A 17,490-nucleotide genomic window follows, 5' to 3' on the forward strand; every position below is an offset into this window, starting at 1 on the left:
GCTTGTTAGAAGAGGAGCATCTTGGGGGTTTCATGGATTGGTCATACTTTAATTAACTTTATTTTAGTCCCTGATATTTATTTAAGTGCACCTTATCCAGTCAGTAATGTTTCAGTGAAAGTGACACTGAACTGTACATAAACAGCACCAATTATAAGGAAAAAGCTTATTCAGTGATATTAGGATGGTTTGCAGGCTGGCAGAGAGCTGTTTATACACGATGAATTTATGATTTCAGGCTACGAAGACTACCAAGAGCCAGAAGGCCCCCAATATCTGCTTTCCCACTTGGACATTAATCCATGTTTACTAGTGGAAACTGGGACAACCGATGATTTTACTATTCCCGTTTGCCTGCCCACCATTCTCACAAAGACAACTGAAGGGGAACAGCTTGCAGGTTACAACCCGATAAAGTAAATCTGTTAACTTGGTGGGCTGTAAGTGTGGTGGCTCAGAAACTGGTAAACATTATATTCTGCTGTACTCGCAGAGTCAGGAAACCTGCAGGTGAGGGGGTAAGCCAGAGAATAGGCCCGACAAGTACTTCAGTTACCATAATCTAACCTATTATCAAGTATTAATATGCGAAAAATGCAGAAGGAATTAATGCTGAAAGGATGCAGAGGGCACAACAACCAAGGCAAGTCAGAAGTATATACAATTTACCTTCACAAGAGACCTCACCTGAATATGAGACAAAATGTACTGCAAAACCCCTGTAGCTCTCAAAATATTTAACTGTTCAGGCAAGTTCTAGTGCGTATAAAGAAATACAAACTTTCTTTAACAACTCTGTAATATTTAATTCTGTGTCATTTGCATAAGACACATCTGATGATTGAGCATGCAAAGGCACGGCTGTACCTTTTGAGGACTATCTAATCTCCACCTGCACAGATATGTACTTTATTATTAATTATTAAACAGATAAATATCCAAGGTGTTCTTTTAAATCCAGTTCCAACTAAAAATAACCCTATAATAACTCCAAGGAAAGGAGGAGCTTACCAAATCATAACCACCCTACAGGTTAGACAAGCACCTTAAGGAAGAAAGAACAGCTTGAATAATTAACGTAAATCCTCCTCTCCCGTAAAGTTTTGTGTCTGCAGTTGTTTATACTTGACAATTCACCTGAACGCACGAATCGCTTTTAGAAGTACAGGCGTTCAACCTCCGTCCTAAGAACTACAATGTAAGCGGCACCCGCGCCTTGCGCAGCTGGATGCTGTTGGGAACCCCCCAGACACCCGCCGTAAGCACACCCGGGCAGCCCGAAAGGACGACGCGTAGATTCTCCTCTCTGCCTAGGAGAGGCCTCCCCCTGCCACCCCACTGTCCCACGGGCGGGCGGTGGGCGCCTTCTGCTGTCCCCAGCGAGGCGCAGGGCTGCAGGCCACGGCGGAGTCCCCTGCGCCACGGCCCGCAGCGGTGCGGGGCCGAGGCCGGCCAGCCCCGCGGCACCGCGGGGGGTCACGCCAGCGGCCGGCACCGGGCGGGCGCGGGGGCTGCTAGGCCTGCCCGCCAGCCGGGAACCCGCCTGACCGCAGGGGGCCGGCCGGGCGTAGCGGCCGAGCGCCGCCTCCCGGGGCGCCTCCCCAGCGGGAGCCGGGAGCACCTCAGCGACAGCGCGGCGGGGGAGGCCCCGCGGTCGGCACGGAGTCGGCCCGTGCTACCGCTCACCGCGGCCCCTGGGCCCGGCTACCGGGCACTCACCGCCGAGGAAGGTGCCGAGGACGAGGCACTTCTTCTTGTGCCGCTTGAGGAAACTCCAGAGCGAGCGCAGCATCCTGCGCGCCCGGCCCGGCCGCCCCTCACCTCCCCGCGTCAGCGGAAGAGGCGGTGGCAGCGCCCCGCCCGCGGTGCCCCGCCGCCCGGCCCCCCGGAAACGCCGCCCGCGCCCCGCCGGTGCCGGCCATGGAGGAGGAGGCGGCAGCGGTGGCCTGGATGGACCGGGCCCTCGACGTGGTCAGTGCCGGCGCGGGGGCTCCCGCCTCCCCCGGCCCGCGAGGGGTGCGGGTGGCCGGGCTCCGCTGCCCCGCGGGGGGAAGCCTCGCAGGAGGCGGGAGGGGAGCAGGGAGCCCCGGAGCGGGCTGGCCGGGGCCTCCCGGTGGGGGCGGGAGGTCGGGGGCTGGCTGAAGCCCGGCTCGTGGCTGGGGCAGGTAACGCCGTCCCGTTCCCTGTGTGTGCCCTGCAGGCCAAAGAGGCGCTGGAGAACGGGGAGGTGCCCGTCGGTTGTCTGCTGGTGCACAACGGCGAGGTCATCGGCAGGGGCAGGAACGAGGTCAACGAGACGAAGAACGTGAGTCCGGGCTCGGGCCCCTGCCGTGTTGGAGGCCCTGCCTTGTCCTGCCCCGCTGCGCCGGGCGCGGCTCCCTCACCGGCACCGGCGGGGCTGGGGCTTGAGCGCGGCTCTCAGGGCGCGGCGGGGCCGCAGTCGGGGCAGGGGAGGCCGCCCCGTGGCCGTGTGAGGTGGCGGCTGCCGCCCCCGCAGGCTGCCCGCCCCGGGGCGCTCCGGAGGCCTTTGCCGTCGCCTGCGGGTTAAGAGCGGGAAGGGAGCGGCCTGTGCAGCCCTCCCGTCGGTGTTCTTCCCACGGGCGCTGCAGGAACAGTTCACGTCGTTAGCAAAGCACTGTTTCCCCCTTACCTGAAAAGTACTGCACTATAAATCGGAAATGCAAGCCTGTTGCCCTTCTAGGAAAAACTCCGTACAAATAAAGGAATAAATAATTACCAGTCTCTTTTTACAAGAGATGGGGGAGCACAAGGAGTTGGGAAGTTGCGTAGTTACAGTATACATAGGGTAACAACATCTCATGTCTAGTTTACAAAGATTCTTCCTTTAGCAAAATTGTTCTTTCTAAAAAGTACTGCCTGTAAATTTTAGACCTGATGCTTGTGATTTCAGCCATCAAATTAGATCTTCTACACTCTGGCAGACCAATTAAAGCCAACAGAGATTTTGTACAACTGGAAGTTTTGTATAAATGAATCTGATTGCAGGATCTGGTTGTAATTTATATTAGTTGTCTCAAATCTGGGAACATAATAAAAGGTGAAAATGAGGCTTCTAAGCTCAAAAATGTAACAGTAGAGATGAATCATTATACTAATTTGTGCTACAGGACAATCCATAATGTATTAAGATAATTCTAATACAACTCAAGAAAGCCAGATGACAGAGAAGCTAAGTATCTCAAGTTAAATCAGCATAAACACTGTGGGGAAGCAGGCACTTCTTGGGAAAATTGTGCCAGAGATATTAATGCTGTGTAAAAATCACGTTAATAAATGGGCAGAACGTAACTGACGAGACTGCAAAAATCAGAATCAATTTTAAAATGTTAGGGAAACTAGGACTTTTTTGGCTTTAATGTTAGGGTTGTCTGAAGGTAGGTACTTAAATCCAAGTAGTCTGATTTAAAAAATTTGGCTGCATTTTAGAAACAGTAAACTGTTAATAACTTTGAAAGCCAACCCTTTTTTCAATTTCTGTTTAGCTCAAGTTTCAGTTCTTTTGTGGCTTAATTTTCATAAATGCTTATATTACGGTGATTGGAAATGCTGGTACTCAGTGCTTCTAAATTTTGTATCAGTTACCTAATTGCTCTATATAGTCTAGAAGAAAATGTAAGCTTGAAGGAGGCACTTGTTGGGAAATGTGAATGCAGGAAATTGTTTTCAGTTTTCTCCTAACAATTGCTGGCATTATTTAGGAATGATCCTGGGGAAAAAAGAAACGCTCTTGAAACACTGGGGCGGTTCCGGCAGACATCTTACATTTTATCAAAGTCTATTCTAAAACTAATTGCTCGTCCCACCTCAAGTTGGAGGACTTCTCCAGAACATCATTCCTCAGACAGCTAGAAAACATCTGATTTCCAGTTTTCAACATTTTATGGTCTGTTTATATCTCCCTATTATTGTGCCAGCATCAACCATTATTTTACATAGCTTGGATGTTTCTGAAGTCGTATTCCCTTCTGGCTTTTTGTTTTCCCTATTTTCCCCAAGCCAGCTGTTTAATTTCCTCTCAGAAGATAGGCTTTCTTTCTGTGTTCATTCTAATAATTCTTATATACATTCATTCCAGCTTTGATTCATCTTGAATTCACTTAACCAGAACTATACGCTTTATTCCAGATGGACTTCCTCTTGCGCCTTGTTTGATAACAATACTTCTTCCCATTCTCCCCAGAAGTAAGTCCACCCATCTTTTCTGAAGCTTCCTTGGTCCTTTGTGGTGTTTTGTTATTCTTCATTTGTTGTTTTGATTATTTTTTTCTCCTATCTATAAGGCCATCCACCTCTCGAGTGACACACTGACCCTGTCTCTTCTGATGATGTCTTTCATGAGATGAAAGACATCACATTGTTAGTTGTTTTTTCTAGATGTTTCTCCCATTAATGCCAATGTCACAACTGAAAACATTTAAGCAAAATGATCTTTGAGCATTGTTGCTAATTGGTTCCCTCTGGACAAATATTTCCACTTTTGATGCAACTTCTCTTCTTTGCTTGCTTACCTTAAGTTTCTTGTGCTATGGTGTTTTCCCCAGACTGACAATAATTTCACGTCTTGTGCTGTGCCAGATGCGTTGTAGAAGTCCAGAGAGATGAGATTGGTGTTTCTTTGCCTAGAAAAAACGTTTGTCACGGAAAGTTACTAGGTTAATTTTCTGTCAACTATCTTTATGTAAATCCACGTTGTATTTTGTTTTGTTTTCCTTTTATAGACTTAGTCCTTAGAATATTACCTTCAAAGTGTGTTATGTTGCCTGTTTTGCTTTTGAGACTATCCTGGATCTGTAGATGTCAGGATTGTATGTCCTTCCTATTTTTCATTACAGTGACTCTGTTTGCTCTTATAGGTTTCAGTCATGTGATAACTCTCCCTTGATGTATTAAAAGCATTGCTATGTGACTGTCAGCCTCATGCATGAGTTCTTTAGCAGTTTTCTGATGGAGATGAGTTTGGGGTTTTGCCCTTTATCCCTTTTCCATGCCCTTAAAGTTCTAATTCTGTATGTCATATACTGTAATTTGTGGTGTCATACTATTATTCTGCCTTTTGGCCATATTCTCCACGTCATTTTTATTGAAAAGGCAAAATACTAATTTTGTCTTGGAGTAGTGCTATAATTATATTTCAGCCTCATCTTATGGTCACTGTAGTAGTTCTAACTCCTTTTTCACATGTTTTGTCTTCAAGGTATTTTTACTTTTTATGTAATTTGTTTTGCAGGGTTGATGTTTGGTGACTCTTCCTTTAGCCTTTGCTTTCTGACCTCCAAAATGTAGCTTTATAATATATTGGCCTTTTTTCACTCCTTGAAAACTTTTTTCCCAGCTTTTAAAAAATTATTGTTTATCCAGTTAAATCTGCAGTTCTTCCCTGCAGTTCTCCCCTTGCTTGGAAACCAGCTGGTCACAAGGCTTCATGTCAAATAAATTCCGTCTTATCCTTAAGTAAGTCTCTGCATCCTCTGATCTAACTGACTGGAGTTAGGAGCAGGTAGTGTCTTCTTTATGCCCTCTTTCATTCTTGTTCCCAAACTGCTCATTTTGGCAAAAAGATTTAGTTGCTGAAAGCTCTCCCATTTTTTTAAGCCTGTCTCCTGTCACTCTCCATACTTTTGTTTCTGCCCTGCATGTCCTTAGCAGAACACATTAATGTCAGGAGTACTGCCACTTACTCTGTGGAAGTTATTTGTGAAATTATTGATCATCACCACATTCTCCTGGAAAAATTTGCTGTTGGAAGAAAAGAGTATTTTTTTTAGGAGTGTGGTTGTGGCATCAGCATGTCAAAATAGTTAGGCATGTAATTACTTGTATTCATTGGGCAATAGTGCAACAATTTTCTGTGCAAGACGTTTGTTTTCAACAGCCTGGCAATACATTCACAAGATTGTGCTAGTACTGTGTTGCCTCTGGCAGGTCCCACACTTGCGCCTCAGAAACTTGTCTTCCTTATAATATATGTGACCCTTTCTGACCAGAATCCTTTTTTTTTCCTCTGGCATCTTTATTCCCATGTGTGATGCAATCATTTGCTTCCCACTAAAATGCTCTCTGTCTTAGGCTCTTTGTTGATACATGCCGACTTCTCTTTGTTATCTCCTGCTGGGTCATTGTAGTGCGTGTCTTTGCCCAGATCATCTTGCAAGTACAGTATGCAATAATTGAAAATGAAGTATTGTTTGCACTCTTAAATTGCTAATGAAGCCACAAGATAATATAGAACTTTGACCTTTGATCCCCTTTACTCTTGCTTGTTAATTCTGGTCTAAGATTTGGAAGGTAAGCTTTTCGGGGCACTGCTGGTATCTTTAACATTTGCCACAGTTTGGGGCGCTATTTTAAGGCTTTGTCAAGGCTTTTTACCCACTGACATCAGCTTCAAATAATTTCTCCTTGGAACGCCATTTGCTACTCTCTAAGAATTCTCTTTTTCCCTTGCTACTCGTACCTGCTTTTGTTTTCTTGGCTTTAAAATAGTGTATAATATTAGGAAGATAAAAAACATTAGGGGTTTGTAGAAGCTTAGGAATTGAGTCAGTGACTCAAAATGAACATCATCTTTTTTGTATGTTACTTTACACACAGCAAGTCAATAAAAAAGACTATCTAGTCATAGCTCAATACAAAATAAAATCCTAAGGCAGACCTAGAAGGTCAGTTTTCCCCACCATATCTTGTCTTTAAGAGGGGCCTTTAGCAGATGCTTAAGAAAGAAGCTCAAGAAACAAGAAATTAGTAGTGTACACCTTTGCCTTATGTAACCTTCCCACTTCAGAAAGAGGATAGCTTAGGGACTTCCAAAGCACAAGGCTGTATCTGGATCATTGTTTCTGATAGCTGTCTCTGCACATATCCTCCACGAATTTGTCTAAACCTTTTTTGAACTCATTTATGTTTTTGGCTTCCATAGCATCCTGTAGCAATGAGTTCCACAATTTAATTATGTGCTTTGTGAAAGAGTACTTCCTTTTGTTTGTTTTAAATCTGCTGCCTGATAATTTCATTGGGTGCCTGCTTGTTATGAAAAATAATAAATCACAATTTACTGTTCGCTTTTCCACATTTTTTTTGATTTTTATAAATGTCTACTGTAGTCATCTTAACTTGGAAAACTAATGACTATTTGGTGAGTTAAGAGCTGTAGTCTAGTGTCGTGGTTTAACCCCAGCTGGCCACCAAGCACCACACAGCTGCTCGCTCACTCCCCCCTCACCCAGAGGGATGGGAAGGAGAATCAGAAAGGAATGTAAAACTTGAGGGTTGAGACAAGAACGATTTAATGGGCAAAGCAAAAGCTGCGCACACAAGCAAAGCAAAGCAAGGAATTCATTCACCAATTCATTCACTGGGCAGGCAGGTGTTCGGCCATCCCCAGGACAGCCGGGCTCCATCACGCGTAACGGTTACTTGGGAAGACAAACGCCATAACACCAAGTGTTCCCCCCTCCCTTCCTTCTTCCCTTAGTTTATACTCAGCATGACGTCATATGGTATGGAATATCCCTTTGGCTAGTTGGGGTCACCTGTCCTGGCTGTGTCCCCTCCCAACTTCCCGTGCCCCTCCAGCCCTCTCTCTGGCAGGGCCCAAGAAACCAAAAAGTCCTTGACTTGGTATAAACATCACCCAGCAACAACCAAAACCATCAGTGTGCTATCAGCATTTTTCTCATACCAAATCCAAATCACAACACTGCACCAGCTAATGAGAAGAAAACTATCTCAGCTGAAACCAGGACATCATTAGTCTTTATACAGAGACTGTTCTGTAACTTGGATAATCCTTTCTCACCCTGTGGTGGATTTTTCCTGGTGTTCCCATGTCTTCGTGAGGTGAGATGACCAAACCAGTGTGCGTTACTTAAGATGTGGATGCACTGGGACCTAGTAATGTTCTATATTAGCATAATCTCTTTTGTGTAGCTGTCTTCTATTACTGTAGAAGCCAGTATGACTTAGAACAGCTGCATGACTTCTCTTAACTTCTACTCCCAAGAGCAGCAGAGGCCTAAAAGCCACTTGGTGTACTCGGTGTAAAGTAGTGTCATAGGTCAGAGGCATGTTTTCCTCCAGTCATGCAGGCTTATTGCTTATATGCTTTCAATTCGTGCTCAGGAGTTAGAAAGCCAATGTGGTATTCATGTGTCTTGTGGTCTGAGGGGCACAAAACTAGGATAGCCACAACTTAATAATTTTCTGTTACGGTAGCTGTAGTAGGTCTGAGGGATCTTTCTGCTGGAGGGTGTTGCACTTGGTGTTTCCACTGAGATTTCAGCTGATGTGATTGCATTTATTCAACTAGGGAACCTTCATGGCAACATTTCACTGGTAGGTCTGGAGGAATCGTGCCTGCATATTGATTCAGATCCATGTTTTTATTCTGAGTGGGTTCATTACTATGTTATTTCAGATCACAAGTGCACTATGGAATAAATTTCTTGTGTCTGCTTACCATGCTTTGGTCTGTGTCTCAGAGATGGCAAGCTGTCTTCCTTTCAGATGGAACTATACTGGAAAAATGCGCTCAGGGAGCATACCTAATGCACGACAGCTGTTGCTGGGAAGGTACCGTCCATGGGACTGAACTGGAGCTAGGCCAGTGTGAACTCTCCTCAGTAGGCGTTGGGTCCTTAGCACTGTTTTGCCCTACGGATACAGTCCTCTTGCACTGCACTATTTGCTAATGTAGGCTTAGGCAATGTAGATCTCTGTAGGCGTTTTAAAACATTTTTAAACTGTATTAAACCTACCACTGATTTATACGTGAGTCCTGTGCCATATATTGTAGACCAGGAGTCCTCAAACTATGGCCCGTGGGCCGGATACGGCCCTCCAGGGTCCTCAATCTGGCCCCCGGTATTTACAGACACCACCTCCCCCTCCCGCTGGGGGTTGGGGGGGAACCAAGCAGCCGCAGATGACTGCCTGCCACTGCATCCGTGCACCGGCCCCCTGGTTAAAAAGTTTGAGGACCCCTGTTGTAGAGCATCTCAGAGTTACCACCACAGATCTTCACAGTAGTAGAACATTAACCCAAGTTCATGTGTTGAGAGGAAGTTACCTAAGGTCACATAAAGACATGTGTAGCAGAGGTAGAAGTATAATTTGGGTTGATTAGGTCTTAGCCTAATGCCTGTGTCAAAAACATCCTTTTTCTAGAGTAGATTAGAAGGAAGGGAAGTACTTACAGCCTTCATTCAAATGAGCATCAGGCTTTGTAACTGGACAGTCCTTTCAAAACTAGTACTTTGTGATATTTTTGCTGTGACATTTGATTGGCAAAACACACCACTGCAGACATTCCGGAGCGATAGTGGGACATTACTGATCGGTTTTGTCTCTGCAATTAAAGTCAGCATTTCTTCTGTTCAGGTTTTTGTGCCATAACTATTGCTGTGACCTCTGAGATACTCATCATTCAGTTATCTTGGATTAAAAAAAGATAAATCAATATTATTATGTCTTTTTGTAATCAGGCGTATGCTGCAATCCCTGCCTATTACTTGAGGAACTTACTGTACGTGTTACGTATTCCCAGGCAGCATTAAACCTGACGCAAACTGAAAATACTGTGTTTATGCAGTAGGCTAAGCAGTTCCAGAAACATACTGAAATCACTGCACGTTCATTCCATGCAGGCATAGTAACATCGGCAGAGGGAGGAAGAGGTACCAGCTAGGAGCAGTTTCTTAAGATTTCCAGAGAAAGTATCCCTGCCTGCTCTTGGAAGCACAGTGGGCTAGATCAGTTGTTCTAATGGGCTTTGTGTGTCACTTAAGCCTCAAGCAGAGCTTTCATGTCTTACTATGCTGACATGACAGAGAGGGGTAATGAAGAACTTCTGAGCAGGCTCCTCTGCCTAGGAACAGGTAGAAGAAAAAACTGTTTTGCACTTGTGGGTCTTCTGTGTGTTGCATATGAGACTGAGGTTGAACATGTTTTCTTCGGCTGAATATTTCCTGCAGTTTGGGCTGCAGGAAATTCCTTCTGCAACTTGAACCAGCAAAGAGGTGCGCTGAAAACATACTTCTCAAGAAAGCATTGTATTACTTCAAGAGAAGTGAAAATAATTGCATTATTAATAAATTAGATGTCAGGTGATTATGCCCTTGACTTGAAAGAGTAGTTTTATGATGTTACATTTTATTTCATTTGTATTTGTACAAGTGAGAACCTTAAAGCTGTGAATCAATGCAAACTTTATGAAAATGTTTATTTTTATCTCCTAGGCTACTCGACACGCAGAAATGGTGGCAATCGATCAGGTCCTTGACTGGTGCAAGCAACGCAACAGAGATTATAACGAAGTATTTGCACACTCGATATTGTACGTAACTGTAGAGCCTTGCATCATGTGTGCAGCTGCCGTGCGCTTGATGAGTATCCTTTCATGCTTCTTCATGCTGGGAGACCATATATCAAACTGTTAAGTCTTTTGGCACTGAGCCCACAAAGAAGGGCTTGACAATGTCAGGCAGAGCCAACAGGGGTACCATCTTATGGTCTGAGAGTCTGCACCCACCTCCATTTACTACGTGGTAAATAGTGGGAGACTCAAGAATGAAAGAGAAGTGGTGCAATTATGACCAGCAATGATTTCTCTTAGGGATGTGAAAATACATTTTAGACATGTCTGTTATTATGTAAATGAACTAATCTCAGTTTAGTGTTCAGTTTTGAATGTTGTAACAATCTGTAAACCGTGTCTTTGTATGCCTCTGCTTTGGGATTCTTGCTTATCCTTTTCTGAGAAAGGCTGGATGTGCATCTTCAGCAATAGATCTTATATTACTCAGAAGTAAATTTTGATTTTATGAGGGAGGAATTATAGTGCAAGCTAGTTTGAAAAGTACAAGCACATTTTTGTGAAATTTAATGACTACTTAAATCCAGCTACTGTACTTCCTGCTTGCCTTTCATTTTAACTTAATACCTTAACTCATTCATATAAATTCCGCGGGTCGTATATGGCTGTCGAAATGAGCGATTTGGAGGCTGTGGCTCAGTTTTAAGCATCTCATCTGATGATATGGTTGACACAGGAGAACCATTTGAAGTAAGCAGTAAAATGTTTTCCTCTATATTTCAGCTAGGGTACTGTGCCTAGCTTCGCTACCCTGCTTTGAGAATGTTATGCATCCGTTTAAGAGGATGTAGATAAAGGATGATCAAAGTAAACTTGATTTAACAAAAAAATAATGATAAAAGATTAAGTCCTTAGAGAAAATAAAATTGAGGAAAAGCCTGATGACAGTTTTAAAATTATTTAAAAGGATGCATCAAAGTGGAAAGGAAAGAATTATACTTGTGGAACAAAGTAAGGAATAAATATATCTAAAAGATGTGTAATACTTAGAACAGCAAGTGTATGCTGTGGGATGACATGAGAGAAAATATTTTTTAAACGGTAGAATATACAGACACATAATCAATAAAGATCAAGTAACAGCAGCTTACTAAGTTACTGATTTTTAGCTGAGCCACTGGAAATGATTGTATTTTTGCTCCCAGTCTATCTATATATGAGGCAAAATGCATTAGCATAGACTTCATATAGTTCAAATCACCAAAAAAATACAGACTGGAAAAGTAGCAGAGGAGATTTACTGTAGATAGCAGGAAACTTTCTGGATAGTAACAATACTGAAGGACTGGAACAGAGTGGGGAGAATGACATCTTCGTCATTTAAGAACGGCTGGACAAGCGTTCAGTGGAGGTACAGTATACATCAATACAGATGCTTTACAGCATTATTCTAGTATACCTATAAGTATAGGTATCTATACATCTGTATAGATAAAGCATTTATAGCATTACATTTATCACATTATACACAGTTGTAAATGGTCCTGTTTTATACAAGGATACTGATTAGGGTTCTTAGAAGTCTCTTCTTCACACTTAACATTTATAATTTAATGAATGTAAAAACCAAGTAGTATATTTCAGCATTGTAAATAAGCACTGAAGGCTCAAGGCTCAGAAAGAATTTCCGTCAGCAAGCTGACTCTATTTGGCAGTCCAGTGTAACCATATTAAGCATCTTTCTGTCAGGGTGTTTGTGAGGCTAGCATCTGAATTAATTTGTATGGTCAGTACTAGAAGAGTGTTCATTTGGTAACGTTGGCATACGGTATTTAATTTTGCTATATGTTTGGAAGAAAGAAAGGAGAAGATTCTTACTACCACAAATCCTTTCTTTGTTTCTGTAGGCAATTGCAGTGGGATTATTTATTATAATTAATTGTATTAATTATAATATAATTATTATTTCCTATAATTATTTCCTAGGGTGGGTGGAGATTCATTTAGTGTTAGTGACATTTATACACTTTGTTATTAATGTTTACAGCCTGGAAAAATATTTTAGGAGGACCAAAAAGGTCTGAGAGGTGACTGTTAGGAATAAAGACCGGGTGTGTGGACAAATGCTTTCTGGTAGGAATCTTATCTACAAATACCTAGGTGTGTATCCCTTAGATTTCCAAGTGCTTGAGGAACATATGAAGTAAGTTGGAAACACATTAATAAGAAAGAAATTGGAGATTGAATAAAAATTTTATGTAAGTTAGTAACAAAGTTTGTTTTACCGAACTTTTAAGTTATTAGGGAAATTATTTAGTAAGCCTCAACATAGTATTTTTCAAATGTATAAGGTATTCAGCCTGAAAAGGAGATTTTCTGACCCTCAAATAGACAATACAGTTTTTTACAATTATTCTGTACTTAAGGCATTATTGTGAAGCATGGAGCACGTTATTCTCAGATGTACTCACGAGCATCATTCTAACTTGAACAGTGCATTTCTGGCTATCGTGCCAAAGAAGCAGTGGAAATGTTAAAAGCTTTCTACAGACAAGAAAATCCCAATGGTAGGTTTCACATTAATGGATCCATTTTGATCCCAACCTAATTTAAAAGAATGCTGGCACTAGTATTACTGTAATTCACTTCTGATGTTTTTTTCTCCCTTTCTGTTTCTTCTCGGCAGCACCAAAATCAAAAGTACGGAAAAAGGACAATCGTAATTAGCCTTACACTGATGGGAGACAGAAACTTACCAAAAATATGCAAAGAATTCTTCAGCATCCCTGCTTTTTAAAATGTACAGTCCAATTAAACTATGTCTAATGTTCTGTACAGAGTTTTTACTAACAGGATACTTAGTACCTATGCCTGTGTTTCTGTGTATTGATTTCTTGTTATACATGACCAAACAGAAAATTAAGTGGCTGTTTTTAGAAAGAGGAAAATTTATGGTTCAGGTTCACTTGTTTAAAGCCAGATGGATCCATTAAAATGATGCCATTCTGTACAGCCCGTTCTAGAATATTTTCTTTCTTTCTTTCTGTCTGTGGAGAAGCGTCTTGCTTTTCAGTAGTAAATGTTTGCTTAGGCAAGTAAGGAAATCTATTGGAAGGTTACATCTGTGAGAACTTCACAGTCCTTGTGCATATATTTAATCCAGAGGCATGTAAGGAATTGTACAGTCCTTGAAGACTTGAGATAAGATCATTGTAATGGTTCTTCATTGTTTTTTTACAGATGCCAAATTTTCAGACATAACTTCTGAAGTCACATATGTATGTAGACAGGTATATATGCGGAATCACGTCTCAGTTTGTGTATGCTATTGCTTAATAAGCATAAGCGAGCATCACTTGGCTGGACAGAATCTTCATACGGAGTTGTGGAGAAACTCCACAACTCTTTAGATTGTCCTCTCCTCTTGTGACTATTAGCATAAGAAATACTTTATCATTAAGAATCTGCTAAGAAGTTGTTCTCAGCTACTCAATTATAGTACCTGAGATGGGCAGGTACATGTAAAACCAGGAAATGAAACTGGTAATAGTATGAAGAAAATATATTAAGGTATTTATCTTTTCATAGTGTTTTCATGGCTGACTTTGTCATTTCAATGTACTTTCCTTGGCTGTGCAGTAATTTGTAATCCAGAAGAGGGCCTTACAGTTCCACTAATGAATTAAGAATACAAGCACAGTTCAATCTTGATTATATACCTCTTAGTGGATACTTACCTTAAGCATGAAACTGTGTTTTATTCAGCTGATATTCAGGAATTTGAGAAATGCCCGAACTTTTTTTTTTTTTTAAATGTAAAAGAGCCATTAGAATTCTATGACTATAAAAATTGAATACAATTAAACTTTTTAGATTGTTCAAATAAATACTTTCAAAAGTGTTTTTTAAAAGAGCATTAAAAGCATTACTTTGCCATCATTGCTCCCAATAGCTTAGAATTTGTATTTTGTGCATTTACTTATTGTTTATGAACTGACATGGGAAACAAGCATTTTTACCATAATGGCTATTTTCAGAGTTTAGAAATAGTATTCCTTTAACTGCTGTCTGTGACCTACCTGTTCTCCTCACTGTTACTTACAGCACTCTTTGAGTCTTTTCCTTTCTATAAGCAAAAGAAGTTATGACTGCATTTGTAAGGTTTCAACAGTTTCAGCACTTCAAGGGCTCGTGAACCAGACAGCTGAGCTGGAAAAGCTATTTAGGAAAAGACCACTTTTTAATGACTGCAGTGGCTTTAAGGAAAGAAACAGTCCCACCTGTGGTTACGGTATTTGGCTGGTGATACAAGTTAGCCATTTGTCTATACAGATACATACATACAGTCCTCAACTGGAACGTAATTTTCTTACACATTGAAGAAGTCATGAAAGTCCAAGTTAAAGGAAGGTGTTAGACTTCTGGCTTGTCACTGACATCGGTGACAGTAGGAATTGGAGCCTACATACTGTTTTGGACCAGGACCTAAATCTCTCGGCACCTGTTCTTCTGCAGAGGGGCTAAGAATGCTTTCATTCCCCACTGCTTTCTTTCAAAAAAGAATTCTGTTAGCATTTGGGTAGTGTGACAGCAGGAGCCACGTAAATAGTAGGATAAAACACACTTTAAAAGGTGTGCCCAATTCTGAACCCTTAAAAGTGGAACAGAACTATTTTGTAACAGGAGTCAGTGACAGCCTGTCACTTAAAACAACAGTTTAAGCGCTGCTCAAATCCAAAAGAGACTGGAGAGAGTGACAAAAAAATTCTCATAAGAGTGATCAAGGGTAATGTACATCTTAGAAAAAGGACATGAAAGAGGAATAGCATAGCAAGCTAAAAACTAGTGTATTCCAGAAAGCTTACAAAAGATGCTTCTGTTCACTGTTCAGTTTAACATGTGAGCAAAAAACCCCAACGGTGTAGTATTAAGAGGCACATTTGGATGTGTGGTTTTCGTTTGTTTTGGTTTTAAGTATAATAATTAGCTTGGGGAACAAACTGCTAAAAGATTACACCGAAAGCAAAAATGTAGCCCATTCTCCTTAAAATCCTGTTACTTACCTGAGTAAGAACAAATGCAGATACACAGGTATTTTTATAAAAAAAGACATTAACTCCTGTTTGAAGACAAGCTGCTCATCGCAGCCGTAGCATGACATCTCCACAACTGGTAGGTGTCTGTCTCCTCCTGTCTCCCCGCAGGCAGCGCTCTCCTCCCTCCCTGCAATGACTGGTCTCCCACCAGTGTAGCAGCAGCTCTGGTGGCAGGAGCCCACTGAGGTGGGTCCTGTTGGCCTCCACTTGCCACTGCCCCCAGAGGTGTGCCTAGGGCAGCTGTCCCTGGCTGATGTGCTGCGGCTCTTCCTAACCATGAGTTATAAGTTAGTTTGTTAGTGTTGTTTAGAGTTGGATTCACAAAACTGAGCGCTCCACAAAAAGTTATGGAGATCCTGGGCAGAAGGCTCTAGGTTCAGGCTGAGAGAAACATCTCCATGGCTAAGCTCAGCACAGGGGCTGGAAGAAGGCAGGAGATGGCCACAACAGTTACAACCCGATGAACTGACCAGTTTCAGTGCTCCAGATCAGAAAATGAACTTGACAAAATAAGAGTATTGGAGAATACAGAAAGAAGAATGTCAGAAAAAGACTTGAACGATTCTTGGAATGCTTATTTAGCAAGGAGGAGACTGTTGCTCATGGCTGCAGAAGCATAGGCTTGGTTTGTAACTTGCTACCAAATAAAATCCTGCAGCAGATCGCACCAGAGGCACCCGGGAATCAGGATCTGATGGGTTGGTTCCACAGCCTGCAAGAAGCGTTGCTGTCTGCTTGCTGGGGACCTAGGTCTCAGGCTTTTGCTCTAGCCCTAAAAGAGTGTCAAAGGCAACAACTTTGTTACTGCCACCAGGAAAACTCAGAGCAGTGGCTTATAAATTATTCTATTCATTTTCACAGTGCTTTTACTTCTGTTTATCTATTTGTGTCTAGATTGCCACATAGGAGGCCTCAAGAGCAGCAGTAAACATATTTAACTGGTTCATTTAAAGAAGTTTAAATGCTTCATGTCACTACTTTTCCCCTTGCTGCATGATTGATAAATACATAGGCTTCAGCATTATATTTACCTTGGACTGCATTTTTGCCAGTTCATCACAGATAAATATGATTTTATTTCAGCCTTTGTTTGCTTGTCAGTAGTCTGACATCAAAATATATTGAACTGGCTAGGAGGGCAAGGAAACAAAACAACATGGCTTTGTCTCTGCTAAACCGATTACAATTGACAATTCAAGGCTATAATAAATATGTCTTGTGACTTGCACGCTAGAGGAGAGCCTGAATTTAAATTATAGCTTTGGGTTTTGAAATGCTCACTGATCCATTCCATTCCCATTAAGAGTGCCTTCCGCTTTGCAAAATTAAGTGGTATCTTTACATGACAGTTTAATTAATTTATTTTTCAATATGTACATTTATGGAGTTTCTCCATTAAGCTTTTGAAATGTCTGTAGATCCTATGCATTAATGTAAATGTGCCATGGCCCATAATTACCTTTGGCAGGCTTAGGGCACTGATAAAAAGATTATATTTTTAAAAACTGAAGTCTTCAAACTTCCCCAGTGCTTGGCAGGAAATCTATTTCTGTGTTTTATTTGGAGCAAGGCTGGGGAGCCTGCAGCCAACAACTCCAGTGTAGGCAGTAACTGTTACATTCTAGAAGAAAATACATTTGACGCTAAATGAGAGAAGGGGAGAGGAAGACAATTAGGGGGAGAGTACTAGAAGCAGCTGTTTATTTGTTTTGCCTTGTGGCTGCCAATATATACTCTTATCATTAAAGTGCATCTAGAAACAGGGTATTTTCTATGAAATTACTTTGCAAAACATGGATCTTTGTCTTTTTAAGGGGCTGCCCCAAAGTGAGTTTATCTTCCTCTTTCACAATAGCTCCACACTAGCCAAGAATGCTGGATTCTCCCTTTGCCTCCTCCTCCCTCTTTTCTAAAAATGAACTTTTCAGGGAAATATGGAATTCAGAGAAGTTTGAAGGAGAGCAGATGGCCAAACAGTGATCCAATAGGATGTAAAACTTCAGTTAGGTAGTTGCTTGGCAGGCAAGTACAAGTGAGCCCGTGATGTTTCCATAGCAATGTTTT

The 17,490-nt window shown here is 41.9% G+C and overlaps 2 protein-coding genes across 5 annotated transcripts in view; one reads left to right on the forward strand and one right to left on the reverse strand.

Moving 5' to 3' along the window:
• PEX3 (peroxisomal biogenesis factor 3) overlaps nucleotides 1-1,860 on the reverse strand; it is a 19,728-nt gene extending 17,868 nt beyond the window's left edge. The window contains exon 1 of the mRNA XM_055714958.1: nucleotides 1,720-1,860. Coding sequence (XP_055570933.1) covers nucleotides 1,720-1,792 — 73 coding nt within the window. The 5' untranslated portion in view covers nucleotides 1,793-1,860. The remainder of the gene's footprint in view (nucleotides 1-1,719) is intronic.
• ADAT2 (adenosine deaminase tRNA specific 2) lies at nucleotides 1,850-13,342 on the forward strand. Of its 4 annotated transcripts, XR_008733003.1 has the most exons (7): nucleotides 1,850-1,971; nucleotides 2,201-2,305; nucleotides 4,147-4,203; nucleotides 5,380-5,472; nucleotides 10,254-11,080; nucleotides 12,825-12,897; nucleotides 13,017-13,342. XR_008733003.1 is itself a non-coding variant. In XM_055714959.1 (6 exons), the coding sequence occupies exons 1-6, from the start codon at nucleotides 1,921-1,923 to the stop codon at nucleotides 13,055-13,057; spliced, it is 528 nt and encodes a 175-aa protein (XP_055570934.1). In that variant the 5' UTR covers nucleotides 1,856-1,920; the 3' UTR covers nucleotides 13,058-13,342. The 4 variants fall into 4 exon arrangements, 1 of the variants encoding a protein (XP_055570934.1); XR_008733004.1 differs by lacking the exon at nucleotides 5,380-5,472 and having other exon boundaries at nucleotides 4,097-4,203; XR_008733002.1 differs by lacking the exon at nucleotides 5,380-5,472.
• The last annotated feature ends 4,148 nt before the right edge of the window (nucleotides 13,343-17,490 follow it).

This window comes from Falco cherrug, chromosome 6, assembly GCF_023634085.1.
Source record: "Falco cherrug isolate bFalChe1 chromosome 6, bFalChe1.pri, whole genome shotgun sequence".
Lineage (NCBI taxonomy): Eukaryota > Metazoa > Chordata > Aves > Falconiformes > Falconidae > Falco > Falco cherrug.

Excerpts from the sequence above, each read along its gene's own strand:
- ADAT2 (XM_055714959.1), top strand. The coding sequence starts at position 1,921 with ATGGAGGAGGAGGCGGCAGCGGTGGCCTGGATGGACCGGGCCCTCGAC. Across the intron at positions 11,081-12,824 it reads ACACAGGAGAACCATTTGAA|TGCATTTCTGGCTATCGTGC; the intron begins GTAAGCAGTAAA and ends TAACTTGAACAG. Across the intron at positions 12,898-13,016 it reads CAGACAAGAAAATCCCAATG|CACCAAAATCAAAAGTACGG; the intron begins GTAGGTTTCACA and ends TCTTCTCGGCAG.